Raw genomic sequence first — 16,243 nt, 5'->3', positions numbered from 1 at the left:
GATATCGAGTTCTTGGTGCTTTGGCTGAGGGAATTAGGTCTGTTAATTAGGGAGATTTGCACAGGCTTTATCCAGGACAATATGACAGCGCTGACATCTCAGATTTTTGTTTTGTTTTTGCACTTGAGCCTTTATTTTGCGTGACTGACCAGCGCTGGCTTCGCTCTGCTTTAATTAAAATGAATTAAAATTAATTGCTCGATATAAATGTTTCAGTGTGAAAGCCTTGTTGTCTCAGTCTCCTGTTTGGGTTCCTAAAGGTGCTCAGCGCTTCCGAATTGCACTGCATTCATCTTTGGGAGCGTTCACTGTCTGCTCTTGGTGACGATGCTGTCGCTCCGTGCCTTGGGAGATGATTCTGATCCTGGAAGAGTGATGGAGTCCTCAACATTACAGACTTTTGGTGAGGAGAATTATCCTGTGTTCTATACAGCTGTGGGGTTTCCATGTGTTGATAAGCACTGCATTTTTCATATTTGTAGAGATAAAATAAAGGAAAACAACAAGCTGAAATTCCAGAGAGTACATTTTGCTCAGCTAGCAGCAACCAGTACAAATATCTCAAATATCAGATCTGTTGCTAGCAAGACTGGATGTTTTGAATCTCATATAACCTCACTGTGGTAACACTCAAAGTCCTTCAGAAGAAACCAGCTTGGTCCTGGCATGATGTGGCTGTCTGCCTCCAATCAGCATTTCAGAGAGCTGCTTTTTGTTTGCCTTAAGCTGCCTAACCAGTTTTCTTGCAAGCCTAATGGATGAACTTTTACTTCCCGTTTCCTTAGCAGAGATGAAGTATCAGAGCTTTTTCTGTTGTTTACCTCCAGAGCAGACGGTGCTCGTTCTTCTCGTTCCGTGCAGAGCGGCTGAGAGCCAGGTACCGTGTCTGCAGGGAATCTAGTCATGCTAAGGCACGGCCTGTTTCTCCTCACTTTTGGACTGTCTTTAACTGGAAGCTCTTGTTGGATGAAAGGTAAGCTTTTTGTTTCTGTTACGTATTCAGAAAGTTTACCCAGGAATTCTTGTACTCTCCAATTCCAACCAGAAACGTGCAGACCTTTCAAACCAAGGCATGACTGTCCTTAGGCATTAGGCTGTTAGCAGATCTTATATCCAAGAAGCTCTGGCTTAGGGAAAATCCTGCAATTTGTAGCTTCTTATAGCTTAGTTCTTTGTGATTTTTTTCCCCCATGACATAGTAGGTGTTTAAAAACATCTCCTTCCCCACATGACACTGGTTGTGATAATTGGCAGCTAGTGTCACTGATGGACAGTAAAAAGTGGAGAAAAAGATTTGAAATGAAATTGAAGAATTGAAATTCCAGCAATGTTTTGTTTGATGTCCACATTAACTTCTTTACATTGATGATTAGGATTCCGATTTTAGAAGTAGACGTAATGCCTGAAATATTTCTTAGAAAGTTATATGTTTATGACCGATTTTACAGGTGCTTTCTTGCTTTTCTTATAGAGTCATTATAGAATTATTTGAGTTGTAAGGGACCTTTTGGTGGCTCTGGGGTCATCTGGCCCAACTTCCCTGCAGTGAATGGGGACACCCACAGCTCCATTGGATGCTCAGAGCCCCCTCCAGCCTGACCTTGGGGGTCTGCAGGGATGGAGCACCACCACCCCTCTTGGCAACCTCTGCCAGTGCCTCACCACCATCACTGTAAAAAAGCTTCCTTTCAGATGTCAACATTCGAATTGTGAGAACCGTACTTCTGCCCTTATCTCTACATGCACTGACAAAACAGAACAGATTTTATGATTTAGTTAACAAAGTTATTATTTCAGATAAAAAGACAAAAGTAAAGAGGGAGCGCCAATATTATCTACAAGCCTGTTTTGCTATTAGCAGCTTCCACATTCTGATGGTAATGGCAGTATTTAATGTTAATGATAGTCTACCTGCACCTAGTTTTCAAAAATCCTGATGTTATCTAATAGGTAGAGATCATCATTACACTGAGGAGTCCTCCTCCTTGCTTTGAATTGGTGATTCATGATTGCCCTGTGGCTTCTTTGCAGTTAGTTTCCTTTCACAGAAACCCGGGAGGCTGGGGTTAACTTTGCCCTACTACAAATGAGCAGGAATCTCTTTGTTTCCTCACAGGGGAACAATTTAAGAAGTAGGTTGTTAAAGCCCACGTTATTGTTGACTCTGTAAGCTGTTTAAAAGCAACGGTTGTGTCTTTGTTGACCAAAAGAAACACTAAAACCACTTTAATGAACAAGCAGAAAAAAAGGGGAGAAGTTCTCCCGATTTTCCAAAAGGTCACTGGAGATGGTTTTTGCCTGTAACTGAAACTGGACGCTCAACTGACTTCTTAGCTTTAGCTTCCTGAGTTGGGATGGTGTTCTGAAGACAACTCATAGTGTGTAAAGCCTTTCACCAAAAAATACAGGAGAAACGTGAGCGTAACTGAGCAAGCATCCATCAGCCACCCTTAGAGAGCCCTGCTGCCAACAGACACATCAGCACATTGCACATCCAGCAAGGTGATTTCACAAAACCTGAAGGAACTGAATGGTATTTGAGATGTCAAAATCTCACACACGGTTAATTTTAACTGGCCAGCTGCCTTAAAACTTCCTAGAAGAGGGCAGATGGGTGGACAGGGAGGATAGATACTGACTTTTTCTGCAGTACTTCAGGTTGAAAGCATCCGTCATGGGAAAAGAAAGTGTTTCAAAAAGGACAGACAAAGTTAATAGGTAAGGGTTAGAATATGGGAGATTTAGCTAATTTGGGAGCTTTTCTTTATGTCCTCTGGAAGACTGCAGCTGAAACCAGATTTTACCTCCTTTCGCATCAGTCTGACCATTCCTGAGCTATTTATTCAAGGCATGCTCTGAATACAGGAGCTTTTTGTTTTGGTTAGATTTTTAGATTTTCTTTTACTCGGGATTTTGTGTGATGTTACAGCAGTGGGATTTTATTTTTTTTCATACAATCATTTGTTTTCATAATGACTATATGAAAGAATGACCAAAACTTGAGTTACCATTTCAGTCTGTAATGTAAGTAACTAAGATACAGTTGGTTTATACACCCAGGAACACAGAATACTTTGGCCATGAATGAAAACACTGATTTCTTTGACTTTCTCAGCATAACCCCAGAACTCAGGCAGAGATGGAACAAACCAAACTCAGCACAGGCAGTTTTGGTTTGGGTCCCATGCTGGTGAAACTCCTTTTTCTCCATTTATTGTCTGCTCAGAATTATTTTTCAGCTATCATCTCTGTCCTGGTGCCAACGCCAGACATCACTTACCCTTTCTGATTCCTTAGGAATTTCATTTTTAGGTGCATATTCTGAAGAGGCATCCAGACTTTCCGCATTCGAAATCATTATTCCTCAAAGGTTGACAGGCAGAGAGAAACATCACCCATTTCTTCATGAGGTTTGTTGTTACTTTTGTTTCTAACGTTGCTCGTCTCGATGATCTCTAGAGGTCCCTTCCAACCCCTACAATTCTGTGATTCTGTTTTTCATAATATTGGCCTATATTGCAGGCATGCATACATACTTTATGTTTATGTTGATACAGATTAGATTCTTAAGTTTTCTTGAGTAGTTTTGAGTGAATTTGTTCCCACAGAGATCTAGGACTGCACTAGTCCTGCCTTATGAGACAGAAGTAGGAAGGAGACTGGGGAATATTTGATTCTTCAAGTCAGATTAGACACTGAACTTGAGCTAATGTCCATGCTGTGTATATTCTGTTGTACTTGGTACACAGTCTTTGAGAAAACATGAGATTTCAATCGTAGCACCTGAAGGGCAGATGCTCCCTTGGTACAAGTGGTCCCATACAATCCTACAGGTAAATGAATGAGTTAGAGAGATCTGAACCTTAATTCTTCCGCTCTGAGGTCATTTACCTTTACACCAGATACAGAGTTCAATGATTGAAATAACTGATGATGAAATGGTTAGTCATCTCTGTGCAAACTGATTACCTAAGGAAGTGTTTTCGTGTTGTTCAGCTGGCTGATGGTGATTTACATAAGGAGTGTCACAAAACTTGACGTGACAGTTCAGCAGAGTGCATACTTGGGCTGTGCCTTCCTTGGAAGCCTCTGGCCACCTTCGTCTGCTCTGTGCCTATTTCCTCTCCACTACATCCTCAGGAGCATCTGAGGATGCTGAGGTTCCTGAGCCTGTAAAGCGATACAATGGACGCCTATGTTTAGCTTAATGAACAATTATTTTTTAGTTATTAATACCACAAATGGTAATTATTGACCTTTTTGTAGACAGCATATCTTCATTCCTTCTCCAGATCTCTAAAGGCAGACATACTTAATCCTCTGTGTAGTTTGTATGATTTTTCATTATGTCTTCTATATGATTATTTATAGCCTAGCAGAATTTGAACTTTCCATAGGAAAGAACGTAGAGCGTGGTGCTGAATCTTTTAAGTGCAGAAAGTGTGAGGGGTAGGAAATGTGTGTTTTATGAATCAAGTGAATACGTCACACATACGTGGTAGTTGGAGCTCTGTTATCAAAGAGAGCATGGAACTGGCACACCCAGGTAAAAATTCACTGAATGATATTTCTGTTCTGTTTTCAGGAGCATTCAGATGACAATCTTTCTTACTCCATTAAAACCAGAAATGGAACATACCTCCTAACACTGAAGAAAAATAAGTATGTTACAGAGTGCTCTAGGATATCATTCCATGTTTGAATGTGGTTGCATGCAGCCAAGTATTGTTACACAGAAGAAATCACTTTGAGGGCAGGCTGCCATAATTACAGAATATGTTCTATAGTGTCTCTGTTATGGTGCTGCCTCACAAGCACAAGGTAATATTTTTCTGTGCACAAATTGATTTCAATTAATTTATTATTAGCACCACACAGCAGTAGATTTCCTGGAAAAGTAGAATTCATATCCATTTTTGGCAGGGAGGGTTGTTAGTAATGTTGGAGTTAAGATAAATTTGTCTGTTGTTCTTCGTTGTTTCTGAGTCAGGAACAGTCCAGGCCCTGATATAACATAGTCTGCTCAAGTCCTACTTTGTGGATATTTTAGTTAAACTACTTCAAAATAACACATTTTCCAAATAGCTCAGCTCATTCTGGAGGTATCTCTTTCATGTCTATGCAGTTTAGTAATAATGTAAGAGGAGTATGCTGCTAACAATGTAGTACTTACTAGGATTTTTGATTTATTTCTTGCTTTATAGACCCTTAAAAGAGCAGTAGTTTGTTTTTGTTTGCAGAGACCTTGTTAGCAAAGACTTTATGCTATATACCTATGGGAAAAATGGGAAACTGGAGGCAACACAATCAAAAAACAAGGTATTGTACATCTTAAATTTCCCCTTTCGGGTAAGAGCTTCCTCAAAGCAGAGAACCCAAGCTTTTTGAACTGAAGGCCTTATTAACAGTTTGATAGGACTGAGAGCAGCAGCCAGGATATAGGTGCATCTGTATGCATTTCAAAAGCAAAAGTGAATGTGTGTGACCATTCATTCTGAGTGTCCTTGTGTCTGTACAGTAGAACAATAAAAATTGTTTACATTTTTAGCAGTGGAAAGAGAAATGCAGGTATGCCAATGAAGGGCACCCATAGGAAAAAGAACTATATGCTGGGAGAGAGATTTTGTCAAGGTTTTCTACTTATAGCATTAATGTGATATAGAACAGAAGGTTTCATGTTTTATGAGGGAGCAGTCGTGTCCTCATACTTTTTCTGATGATACAGCATCACTATTTTGTAAGGTGAGAAAGGAGGCACAGGAGATTATGCCAAGATTGAATTTGAGCTACCCAACTAGGTCACCTTTGCATAGTACACTGCTAAAGGTACAATGTACAATGTACATTTATGTACATTGAAATGTACATTGAAATGAAATGTACAATGGCAGCATCAAAGCCCTGTAGTTTTGAGCAAACCTTCAGAATGCTTTTATGTTTAATTTCAGCCTTTACCTGCATGCTGGCTCAGTGAGACTGCTTTGTGCATGCAGAGCATCTTGGATCAGCCTTGGAGAGCATTCTATGTGAGAACAAGATAAGCAATAGAGACACAAAGAACTCATGAAAAGATGGTGACAGGTTAAATAAAAAAGCTCTTTATTTTCTAGAACCAGGGGACCAGATGCTGTAGTAGCTACTACTCATGTCAAGCAATATTTTACTCCCAAGAAATTTGGGATTATTTTAGAATATGGAACACTTTCAATTTGCAAAAGTCAGCTGTAACATCCTGCAAATAATAAGGCTGGTTACCAAATACGTTTGAATTTGAACACAGCAACCTTATTTTGTCATTAATTATGGGGTCTTGTTGCATTTCAGACACACTGTTATTACCATGGTGCTGTGGAAGGAATGGCTGACTCGGTGCTTGCTCTTAGCACGTGCGATGGCCTGAGGTATGACCTCTTGCTTTTTGCTTGGAGATAATTAACTGTACAGCACCACCAGTAAAAACAAAACAAAAGCCTTAATATCCATCCTACTCATGGAAAGAAGCACCATCCTGTCTTGCAAAGGTTTTTTACGTTTCACATCTTGATGAAGCTGAAACTCGATACAGGTTTTATTCTTTGTCTCCACTACTATTTATCACTTATCTGAAATTCCTTCGGGGAGAGCATGATCTAAATACATGTAGAACACAGGCATGAGCAAAGGCCTGTAATACTTGATACAAGTGCACAGAATATCCTGTCCATGGAAGGGACCCACAGGGATCACTGAGTCCAACTCCTGGCTCCATGCAGAGCGATCTAAGAGCTCAACTATATATCTAAGGTGTTGTTTGTTGCCAGGGAAGCCTGTTCCAGTGCTTGACCATCCACAACAGTTATGCTTTCCCAGTAATTGCTTCAAGGAGCATATATTTCCATAAGATCAATATCTTCAATGAGTACTGTTTTTTTCTTTTGAGATCCTGTTGGGCTTCTGAATTCACTCCCTGTACTGAGATAATTTGAGATAATAATTTATGTTAAGATAATGGCACGAATAATTACGCTTTGAAGTGTTAATCTACTGTTCACTCCCCTAGTCATAATCACGAGAGAGAAATAATTCTTCATTCTTTTATGCTCATCAGAGGAATTATCTACATTGCTGGCAAATGGTATGGAATGGAGCCACTCAACACATCCAGAACGTTTGAACACAGGTTTTACCAGTTAGAAGACATGCAGCATATTCCTTTCCACTGTGGTGTGCTGAATGACAGCCTTCATCATGAGATGCAGATGTTTGCGAAGCAGTCTGTGAAATATGCATTTTCACTAAACAGTACCTCTAGTAGGGAAGAGCTTTTGAGGGTAAATACATTCCTGTTTCTCTCCTGAGTGCTACAGTCCAAACTATTTCCTCAGTCTGTCCCAGCAGCAAAGGGTCTGCAGAGCCTTGCTTTGGCATGGTATCACTGCAGGTGGGTTTGGCTGAGCACCTCCTGTTGCTCATGTTTTCATGGACCCCAAACTGTTGGGAGTCCTGATAAATTCTGAAAGAGAAGAATAGCACAATGGGAATCTAACATCACTTGAAGCAGTCCTTTAGCAGAGCTCAGCCCATGGGTGTATGGAAGGCATGAAGCTGCCATTCAGCTCATGCATCTCAAGGTCTGACCAAAAGTGAAGTGCTAAAGTACTGATACTGGCGTGGAAATCTAAAGCTAACTTACATTTGAGGCCAGTTTAAAAATGCAAATTTCTTTATAAATACATTAAATGAAAAAGATGAGAAGGATGAGTTAAAAACCTTGAATCCACTAGGCAGCATTAACTTACTGTGCTTTCTAATTTGCAGAAGAAGCGAGCTGTCCTGCCACAGAAAAGCTATGTGGAATTATTTGTGGTTGTGGATAATCACAGGGTAATGACTCTGTAGAATGCTAAATACCTTTTGTTAAAATATTAACACTTTTCACTGACGTTTGCATGTGGCATCTTACAGTTTTTGCAGAAGAGCTCTGATCCTGCTGCAGTGCAAAAGGAAACCGTTGAGCTGATTAATTATGTTGATGGGGTAGGTCTGTTCAGTCACCTATGTTCAGTAGCTTTTATATGTCTTAGTTTTCAGAAGAGAAAATAATTCAGTAAATCTGTTGCAGCTGTGTCCTGAGAGTGTATTTGGAAGTTATGTGGCAATTGGTGATATTAAGGCATGCTGCGTATCTGTGCACAGAACCTGTAGAGGTGCAGACCACAAACCTGAGGTCTGCAGCACTTTTTATGCTTCCAGGAAGAGTATTTCACTTGTTTGCAATTGTTTTTTCCTTAAGCAAACTGTCAGCATTGTGAACAATTCCATGAGGAATGCAGTGACATGCTCACAGTTTCTCCTCAGTGCATTTAGCTAAGAAAATAAATGAACATTATCTTTCCAATTTCACCTGAAAGATCTCTTTGAGCATATTCATGAGTAGATTGCCTTCAGTCATGTATTTCTTAATATTAAACTAGATTGTAACTATTCAAAGAAACTAAACTTATGTCTCAGACACTGTTTGGCTTCATGTTAATGCAGCAGTAATGAAAAAATCTTTCGTAACTCACTTGAACCAGACTGATGGATAGTCATCACCTTTTTTTCCCCCTTTTCCAGATGTACAGTGCATTGAATATCCAGATTGTTTTGGTTGGATTAGAGATCTGGACAGATAAAAACCAAATCTCTGTAATGGAGGGTTCAGCTGGAGATGTACTGAGTAGATTTGTTTCTTGGAGACAGAAAGATCTTCTTAAGAGATCCAGAAATGATGTCAGCCATCTCATAATGTAAGTTTTGATTTAGTGGCAGAACTGGCCACGCTGCCAGAGTTGCTAATATATGTGGGTTTTGTTTCACGTCTGAATGAAAATATAACTGGAAAACAATTCCCTCAACTTCCAAACAGCTTTAACCTGGCAAAAAAGAAATCAAGAAAATGTAATGAATATGGTTTGATCTTAGAAGCACTGATACAGCAGGCTTTGGCGACTGATCATTATTTCCAATCAGTGTTATCCCAATATTATTAGTTGAGACCATGATATCGTGCAACTTTCTTCTTGTCTTCAAGAAGACCAAATTATGCTTTGCAGTATTTGGTTCATCAGCGCCTTTTAGAAGCAACCTTAAACGTTCAGCTCCTCTTTCAACACCACCTTCAAATTGCTTCTGTCACAGAGGGAGAGACTCTTACGGCGGATCCATCGGAATGGCTTTTGTGGGTACTGTCTGCTCACAGGTGCAGGGAGGGTCGATCAGCACTGTAAGTACATTCCGTGGCTGACTGTGTTACTGTCACACTATGATCCTGTTAGAAGGAATAGAAAGGGCAGCAGAATGTAGCCCTGCCTGAAAATGAACAGTGGCAAACTGCCATTTCTTGCTGGTTTTGCTTTGCAACACAATTTTGTGTCTTTGTAGCCTCTAAGAAACCTGTGGCTTGAATAAGTGGGCAGGTAGAAACATAGTACTTTACTTTCATCATTTTTAACACTGATTCTCTTTATTAGTTGAATCATAACAATGTGTTACGTCATGCTACAGTAGTTGCACATGAACTGGGACATAACCTTGGAATGAAACATGATGATAACAGGTGTCCTGCATCCTACATTATGTACAGCACAGATAAGTAAGATTTCCATTTAATTTAATGACTGTTATGTATCTGCACTGCCTATGTCTTGTAAACTGAGAAGATTCCACGAGCACCAAGGAACTTTTGTGAATGAGAAGTTGTTTGAAGATTTTGATCACGCAGTGAATGTTTGGGCTTGATTTCATTTGCATTTATATGAATCTTTACCTGTTTTCTGACCTGGTCAGAAGATATTGCAATCAGGCATTTTTGGACTCAGCACAGGGATTTTGGAAGCCTATTTTGTATAAGAATGTATAACCTGATGGGTCTTTTTTGCTTCTGAAAAAAGGAAAATCTTTTTTTATTTCTAAAAGTAACACAAAACAAAGCAAAAAGAGAATATTTCAAGATCTCTAACATCTGGAAACATGACAGTATTTTATTGAATTGTCTTTTTTGCAAGGAAAATCTAATGAAAACATTGTGCTTTCCAGGGGATCCAGGAATTTCAGTTCCTGCAGTGCTGATGATTTTGAGAATCTTGTTCTAAATGGAGGAGGAAACTGCCTCAGAAATCCACCCAAAACAAGTAATGTTTACAAAGAACCTGTCTGTGGTAACAACGTGATTGATAACAATGAAGAATGTGACTGTGGAAAGCCACAGGTAATGGAATTCAGCTGTGTACTTGTGTTATACTTGCACACCTGATTTGTGTTAACATCTGGGGAGCCTTTCTTGAAGTTCACATTTTTGCAAGCTGTATAAAGGTTTGTTTTAGAAAAAGCCTAAAATGATACAATCAGTTTTGGTAGGAACTCAGTTAAGGGCTGCTGGACTTGATAGAGCTTTGAGTCATTGCCTAACAGAGAAGTGCATTTCAGTGCACAGCATGTGAAAATGCCATTGGTTTTTGTGCTGGTTTTAGCAAGGTAGAGATTTATGTAACAGAAAAGTGATCGCTGGTTTGTGTAGCACTTACATGTTTCCTAACTGTAGCCCTCAAAATTAGCCCAAAGCACAGTTACTTTGGTCATATTCACACTGTGAAAGTGTCTTTCTAAGAATGGGGCATATTGGCTCGTTCTTTGGTGTCTCCAGAAAGACACTAATAAATCAAAAGGCTGCCAGTAACCCCGTTGCATAAGTCTTCTTCTAAGCCAAGAAAAGATATCAGCATTTCCCTACACCAAACTGCCAGTGTAGTGGGAAAATGAGACAGGGTGGGATATGTAGTGTTATTTTTAAAACAAACTGGTCTGCTTCTTCAGTGCCTGCCTAAAGTGGAAACCTATCTTATATTCCTATGGCATAGCCCATCAAAATAGGTGTTTTTCTGATGACTTGTTAAAAAAAATACAGCCAGACTGTATGTTGCTTTCTGTGAGAGGCTACCAGTCTCAGCATATGCAAGACAGGCAGTGTATGCAGTGCTTGGTTTGTCCATGCACATGGCTTGACCAGCTACATTCCTGGCTACACAAGGTAGAAAGATGGTGTTCCCTTCTTTCTGACTTTCTCAGGAATGCACCAACCCTTGCTGCAATGCTGCCACTTGCAAACTGACGTCTGGATCACAGTGTGCACAGGGACTGTGCTGCAAAAACTGCAAGGTAGGCTTTGTCTGATTAAGCTGAACTGATATTCATTACTAGGCTGGCTTTCTTAGGAGGTGTTGGAAAAGAATCCCATAGAATCTCTTGACATAGTTCCACATCAAACTACATTCACCAGCAGAGAGCATGGAGGTAGAGAATTTGTCTCTTGATGAGTTCTGAAGCTTAGAAATGGAATCTCATCTCTGTGTCATCCCTCACAGGAGGAAGAAGTAATCAGGGGATTCAGCAATAGTCATCTCCATTATGCAACTCCAGGCATCTGCACAGTCTCTGATTGTTGGCTACTTTTTAATTTGTGCTTGTGTGTGCATCTGTACGACCTACCCAACTCTTCTGCAAACTCAGCTCAAAAACTTTGTAGCTACGCCCTATGAACCTGAGGGAAGTTTGAGACTTTTTATTAGATGTTAATCAAAAAAAAAAAAACCCCACCCTATTTTATCTTCTTTAAAATCTTCTTTAAAAACAGATTCTCAGCTGTCATTGTTTCATGTTTGAAGTCGTGCCGTCACGAAATAAAAGTGAGGCAGCATTCTTCTCCTGTTCCAGTTTAAAGCAGCAGGAACAGAATGCAGATCAAAAATGGATTTCTGTGATCTCCCTGAATACTGCAATGGAAGCTATGCCTACTGTCCAGACGATGTTTACATCATGAATGGTTACCCATGCAACAACATGGAAGCATATTGCTACTACGGAGTGTGTCAGAGCTTTGATTCGCAGTGTGAAGCTATATATGGAAAAGGTAAGTTTATAATTCAATGTAAAAAGACTTGTAGTCTTCTAGAGACGGTTCATAGCTTGCTTTTTCTTTCTCATGTTTTTAAGACTGTGTGATGGCTTGCTAAGAATCTCTGTTTTTCATACAGGGGCACGAAAAGCACCTGATCTGTGCTTTAAAAAAGCCAATATTAAAGGAGATAGATTTGGAAACTGCGGAATGACAGGTGGAGTGTACAAGAAGTGTTCTGTTCAGTAAGTCAGTACTAAACAAAAGCCACCCCTAAGATCTCCAGTGAAAAATACACATTCTGTTATGTACTTGTAGAGCATAGAGGTTTAAGATGAGTATTTGTTTAAAATGCAGCCTACATTTGACTGGCTGGTGTATTTGCATTTATATTGGGGGTTTTGGGTGTGTTTTTTTGCTGTTCATCTTCTCCCCAAGTGCCATTTGTTCACTACAGGCACAGTCTGTGTGGCAAGCTCCAGTGCACTTCTGTTAGCCTTCAGAATCTTCCTGCGTGGAGTGTTGTCAATAATGCCTCTGGGGTTTTATGCTGGTCCTCTGATTTTGACTTAGGATCAGATATCCCTGATCCTGCTCAAGTTCATGATGGAACAGCATGTGGAGAAAAGAAGGTAAGACAAATGTCAGCACATGTACACAATATATTGCACCAGCTGGAAAGCTCTTAACTTTCAAAAGCATTCAATGGTTCACTTATGTATCTACCATCATGTCATTAAAAATCTGCTTGTTGAGAGATACGCACACAATTAATTAGCTCTTAAAAACAACCTGTGGTGCTACAAATCAGTGAGCAATCTTATCAGTTACTCAAACTATTTCCATCAAGCTGCATCCGTAGATTTAAGAAAATCTGAGATAAATACAGCTATAAAGCTGTTAAGGACTCAGTGTTCTGTATGCCAAGGCAAAGGGCTGATAAGCAAAAGCTGTAGACTTGAAAATGTTTATTATTATATAGTATATGTATAAAATGGATAGGATCTGGGGGGAATGTTGCATTTAAAAGTCATTTTTTAAATACTTTCCCAGGCCTGTGTAGCTTTTGAGTGTGTGGATGCAAGTCATCTGGGCTACAGCTGTGATGTAAAGCAGAAGTGTAATGGCAATGGGGTGAGTAGATGGTGTTTTCATGCTCTACATCTTGAAGATAGCTACAGAATGCCTCTGTAAAAGCAACAGCCTGACAGATGGCTTTGCTTTATTCTGCTCTGTACTGAAAGTTAAATCCACGTTTTAATCCATAATTCACGTTAGCAGTACTGTAAACACCTTAGCACTAACATTGCAAGACACTTCTAAACATTTCTTCTGAATTTCCCTCAGGACTACTCGAATATTTCTGAGTTGTCAAACTGTAAGAGGAGAGTATTCCTCTGAGGAGGACAGGCTGGTGATTCAGGATGCAGATATTTCTCTGTGAAGAATGAAAATGGAGTCGGACAGTTTAGAACTGAGAAGTTCTTTCACTCAGCATTCTGGAATGTTGTGGAAGCAGTGAGCTTATGCTTCCTATGCTTCTGTGCAATACTATGCAATATTTCTTGTTCCCACCTGCAGTTCTTAATGTGTAACTTAAGATACACATCAGAGGTTGAAAGTGGCTGCTTCCAAAAAGCCTTTCCTTGACTAAACCCCTTTGCATTGGCTGCAGGTGTGCAACAACAATGGCAACTGCCACTGCAATTCTGGATGGGCGCCTCCATTCTGTAACCAGTCAGGCTACGGTGGCAGCACTGACAGTGGTCCAGCTCACATGGGTATGATTCTGAAACTGCTTTCTTACTGCTTCCAGGGTCCCATTTAATTAATCTACTCATACAGGGTGGTTTTCTGTCTCTTTTCTAAGGCTTTTTTTTCTTTTTTCTCTACTGCTCATTTGTGACTGCCTTGGAGAATGACCAGCATCTGATTTGTGTCTGCAGACCTACACAAGTTGGTCAGAGGGAGAAGCTCCATTTTAGTTTTATCTGAGATAAAAAACAATACACTCATTACTTAGAATTACTTGTACATTTTAAAACAGTTAGATGTTCTCAAATATTTAATTCCTAATTATTTTGAACCTGATAAAACATGTATCATATAGTAAGGCTACAGCTTGAGTATGAAACCAGCAGCCTTTACATATGGAAAAGGTGTCACTGCAATGAGAGGGATGAAGGAGGTTCATGCTGCATCATCACTGCTCAGCTGAGAGCCATGAAATTATGCAAAGGGAAGAAGGAGTGAATTATTCTGGCATTTACACTGAGAGACCAGGGAAAGCCTTTTACACCTGTGACTAAAAGGAGAACGTTGTATGTCCTACAGCACAGGCTGAGTAAGGCAAGGACAATTTGTGATTACGGAAATGCAAATCCTAATTATTAGTTTTGCTTTATAGCAACTTAAAGATGGCAATTCTTACCTCAGAAAGGTATTTTTAACTGCAAAATGCTTTCATATGAGGTGAAACAAGACAGCTGTCTTACACGATTGCTGTTATTTTTCTCCAGACTCATCACTTCGGGACGGCCTGCTTATTTTTTTCTTCGTTGTGCTGCCAGTACTGATTGTGACTGTAATAGCAGTAATTAAGCGTGGCGCAATAAAGAGGAAGTTTTGCAGGAAAAGTAGAAGACATCACAGGTATGATCCTTATTACAAATGCATTTCAATGGCTGTGAGGGTGCTCTAAATCAATTTAGCAATCTAGTTAGACGCTCTGTGTAAAAAATACTACATAGCCCCCCAAAGAGAAAGACTGTCCTGCTATTGGTAAATGTGAGTACTTTCATACAGATGCTCTGATCGTGACTTCTCAAGCATTTTTCTTTCTTAAAATGCCCTGCACCGTTCTCATTGGTACTTGTAATTGTGTTCATGGGCACAGGGACATGGAGCATGGGTGGTGAGGCACTGGGACAGGCTGCCCAAGGAGGCTGTGGATGCCCCATCCCTGCAGGCATTCAAGGCCAGGCTGGATGTGGCTCTGGGCAGCCTGGGCTGCTGGTTGGAGACCCTGCACAGGGCAGGGGGTTGGAAGCAGATGATCTTTGAGGTCCTTTTCAACCCAGGCCATTCTATGATGATGAACATGGAAATTATTTGCCACATCCAGGAAGGGGTGAAGTCAGAAACATGAGATCTGTAATTGCGTCCCTTTGTAAGCATTCATCCCTTCATGCTGTCAATCCAAATGGGAATTTTCCTGAGGGTGGTGTTTTCCTTTCAGGGATAACAATGCACAGCAACCAAAGCAAAGCAACAGACCAACCCATACCACAAGAAATGATCAGGTAAGGCAGATGCATAGCTGTATTACTTCGTGCTGAGTAATCCCAGTCATACAGTGCCTTCACCTAAGGCCCTTACTGATTACGTTGTGGTTTTATTGATACACAAAAGCCATCAGAGGCTGTTGGACAGGACAAAACACGCTGTCTGAAAGTTGCATAGCATTAGCTCTGTTGAGAATAGTGAGCTACGATTTGAAATGTGTTGCGCTAACCTGATTATCTGTGCCATCTCTCCTAGCCCACCACAGCAAGCCCTGATATTTTCACCATATCGCATTTTCCCGGTCCGAGGTTTGTATGACTTAAACGTTTGCTACAGGGGGCAAAATTCCTGCTCAGAAGTACAGCTTGTCTCGGTGCCGAAGCACTTCTCAAAGCTGTTCCCCCCTCCAGGCAGGCAGGACAAACGCGGTTTCCCGTGGTTCCTTCAGGACCTCATCGCCCTGCTGTCCCATCACCCCGACCCGCTGTGTGAGGAACTCCCTGGGCCACAACTGCTGCGAGGAACTGATAAGGAGAAGCACGAGGGCTGGCATCTCGCAGCCCTCCACGTGTGCATCCTTCCAGCAGCTCGTACCACTGGGAAAGACTCGGTGCCGAGAGACCCTGAGCACAGCCTTTGTATCATTGCCTTACTGTATTATTGCCTAAGAGCTGCTGGCTGCGTTTGTGCCTCATCTACCTCACCCTTCTTTTTGTTTTTATTTCTTTCACGGAAAGCTTGAAGTCCAGCTGTGGTTGCTTTAAACCTGTGGCAGAACGGGGCTTCTCAGCGCACAGGGGAGGAGAAGCAGATGGGGGTCATTTAACAGCCGTCCAGTTCCGTCCTGTGCGGGCAGCCCGCAGCTCCTTCGGGCCCCTTCGCCCCCTCCTGGAGGCAGAAACCCGCGGGGCAAAGCGCGTCGTGCAAGCAACGAGCTCCCTCGGGAGTCCTCAGAAGGCAGAATCGCACTAATGCGATGACTTAACGTACATCACCGGCACGATCTTGATTTCATGGCCGTGGGCACCCGGCAGCTGCCGCACCGTT

The 16,243-nt window shown here is 41.0% G+C and overlaps 1 protein-coding gene across 5 annotated transcripts; it reads left to right on the top strand.

Moving 5' to 3' along the window:
• Positions 1 to 248: 248 nt before the first annotated feature.
• LOC128077634 (disintegrin and metalloproteinase domain-containing protein 9-like) lies at positions 249 to 15,801 on the top strand. 5 transcript variants are annotated; one of them, XM_052677104.1, is made up of 23 exons: positions 249 to 403; positions 828 to 973; positions 3,298 to 3,410; positions 4,586 to 4,662; positions 5,241 to 5,319; positions 6,325 to 6,401; positions 7,088 to 7,310; positions 7,798 to 7,863; positions 7,945 to 8,016; positions 8,596 to 8,768; positions 9,160 to 9,244; positions 9,492 to 9,613; positions 10,057 to 10,228; positions 11,086 to 11,175; positions 11,731 to 11,926; positions 12,051 to 12,156; positions 12,369 to 12,543; positions 12,965 to 13,045; positions 13,587 to 13,692; positions 14,431 to 14,563; positions 15,150 to 15,213; positions 15,452 to 15,504; positions 15,607 to 15,801. In XM_052677104.1, exons 2-23 carry the CDS (start codon positions 904 to 906, stop codon positions 15,686 to 15,688), a joined length of 2,415 nt encoding a protein of 804 aa, XP_052533064.1. In that variant the 5' UTR covers positions 249 to 403; positions 828 to 903; the 3' UTR covers positions 15,689 to 15,801. The 5 variants fall into 5 exon arrangements, with proteins under 5 accessions (XP_052533064.1, XP_052533066.1, XP_052533063.1 ...); XM_052677106.1 differs by lacking the exon at positions 249 to 403 and having other exon boundaries at positions 471 to 973; positions 3,313 to 3,410; positions 4,586 to 4,821; XM_052677103.1 differs by lacking the exon at positions 249 to 403 and having other exon boundaries at positions 471 to 973.
• Positions 15,802 to 16,243: the final 442 nt, after the last annotated feature.

Source organism: Tympanuchus pallidicinctus, unplaced genomic scaffold, assembly GCF_026119805.1.
Source record: "Tympanuchus pallidicinctus isolate F22 unplaced genomic scaffold, pur_lepc_1.0 scaffold16, whole genome shotgun sequence".
Classification (NCBI taxonomy): Eukaryota; Metazoa; Chordata; class Aves; order Galliformes; family Phasianidae; genus Tympanuchus; species Tympanuchus pallidicinctus.
The sequence above is the reverse complement of the archived record's forward strand: the minus strand, read 5'-3'. Positions and strand labels throughout refer to the sequence as shown.

Bases quoted from the DNA above. Each gene is read 5' to 3' on its own strand.
- LOC128077634 (XM_052677104.1), top strand. From the start codon at position 904: ATGCTAAGGCACGGCCTGTTTCTCCTCACTTTTGGACTGTCTTTAACT. The intron at 10,229-11,085 runs GTAATGGAATTC...TGACTTTCTCAG, and splicing joins GTGACTGTGGAAAGCCACAG to GAATGCACCAACCCTTGCTG. The intron at 12,544-12,964 runs GTAAGACAAATG...ATACTTTCCCAG, and splicing joins CAGCATGTGGAGAAAAGAAG to GCCTGTGTAGCTTTTGAGTG.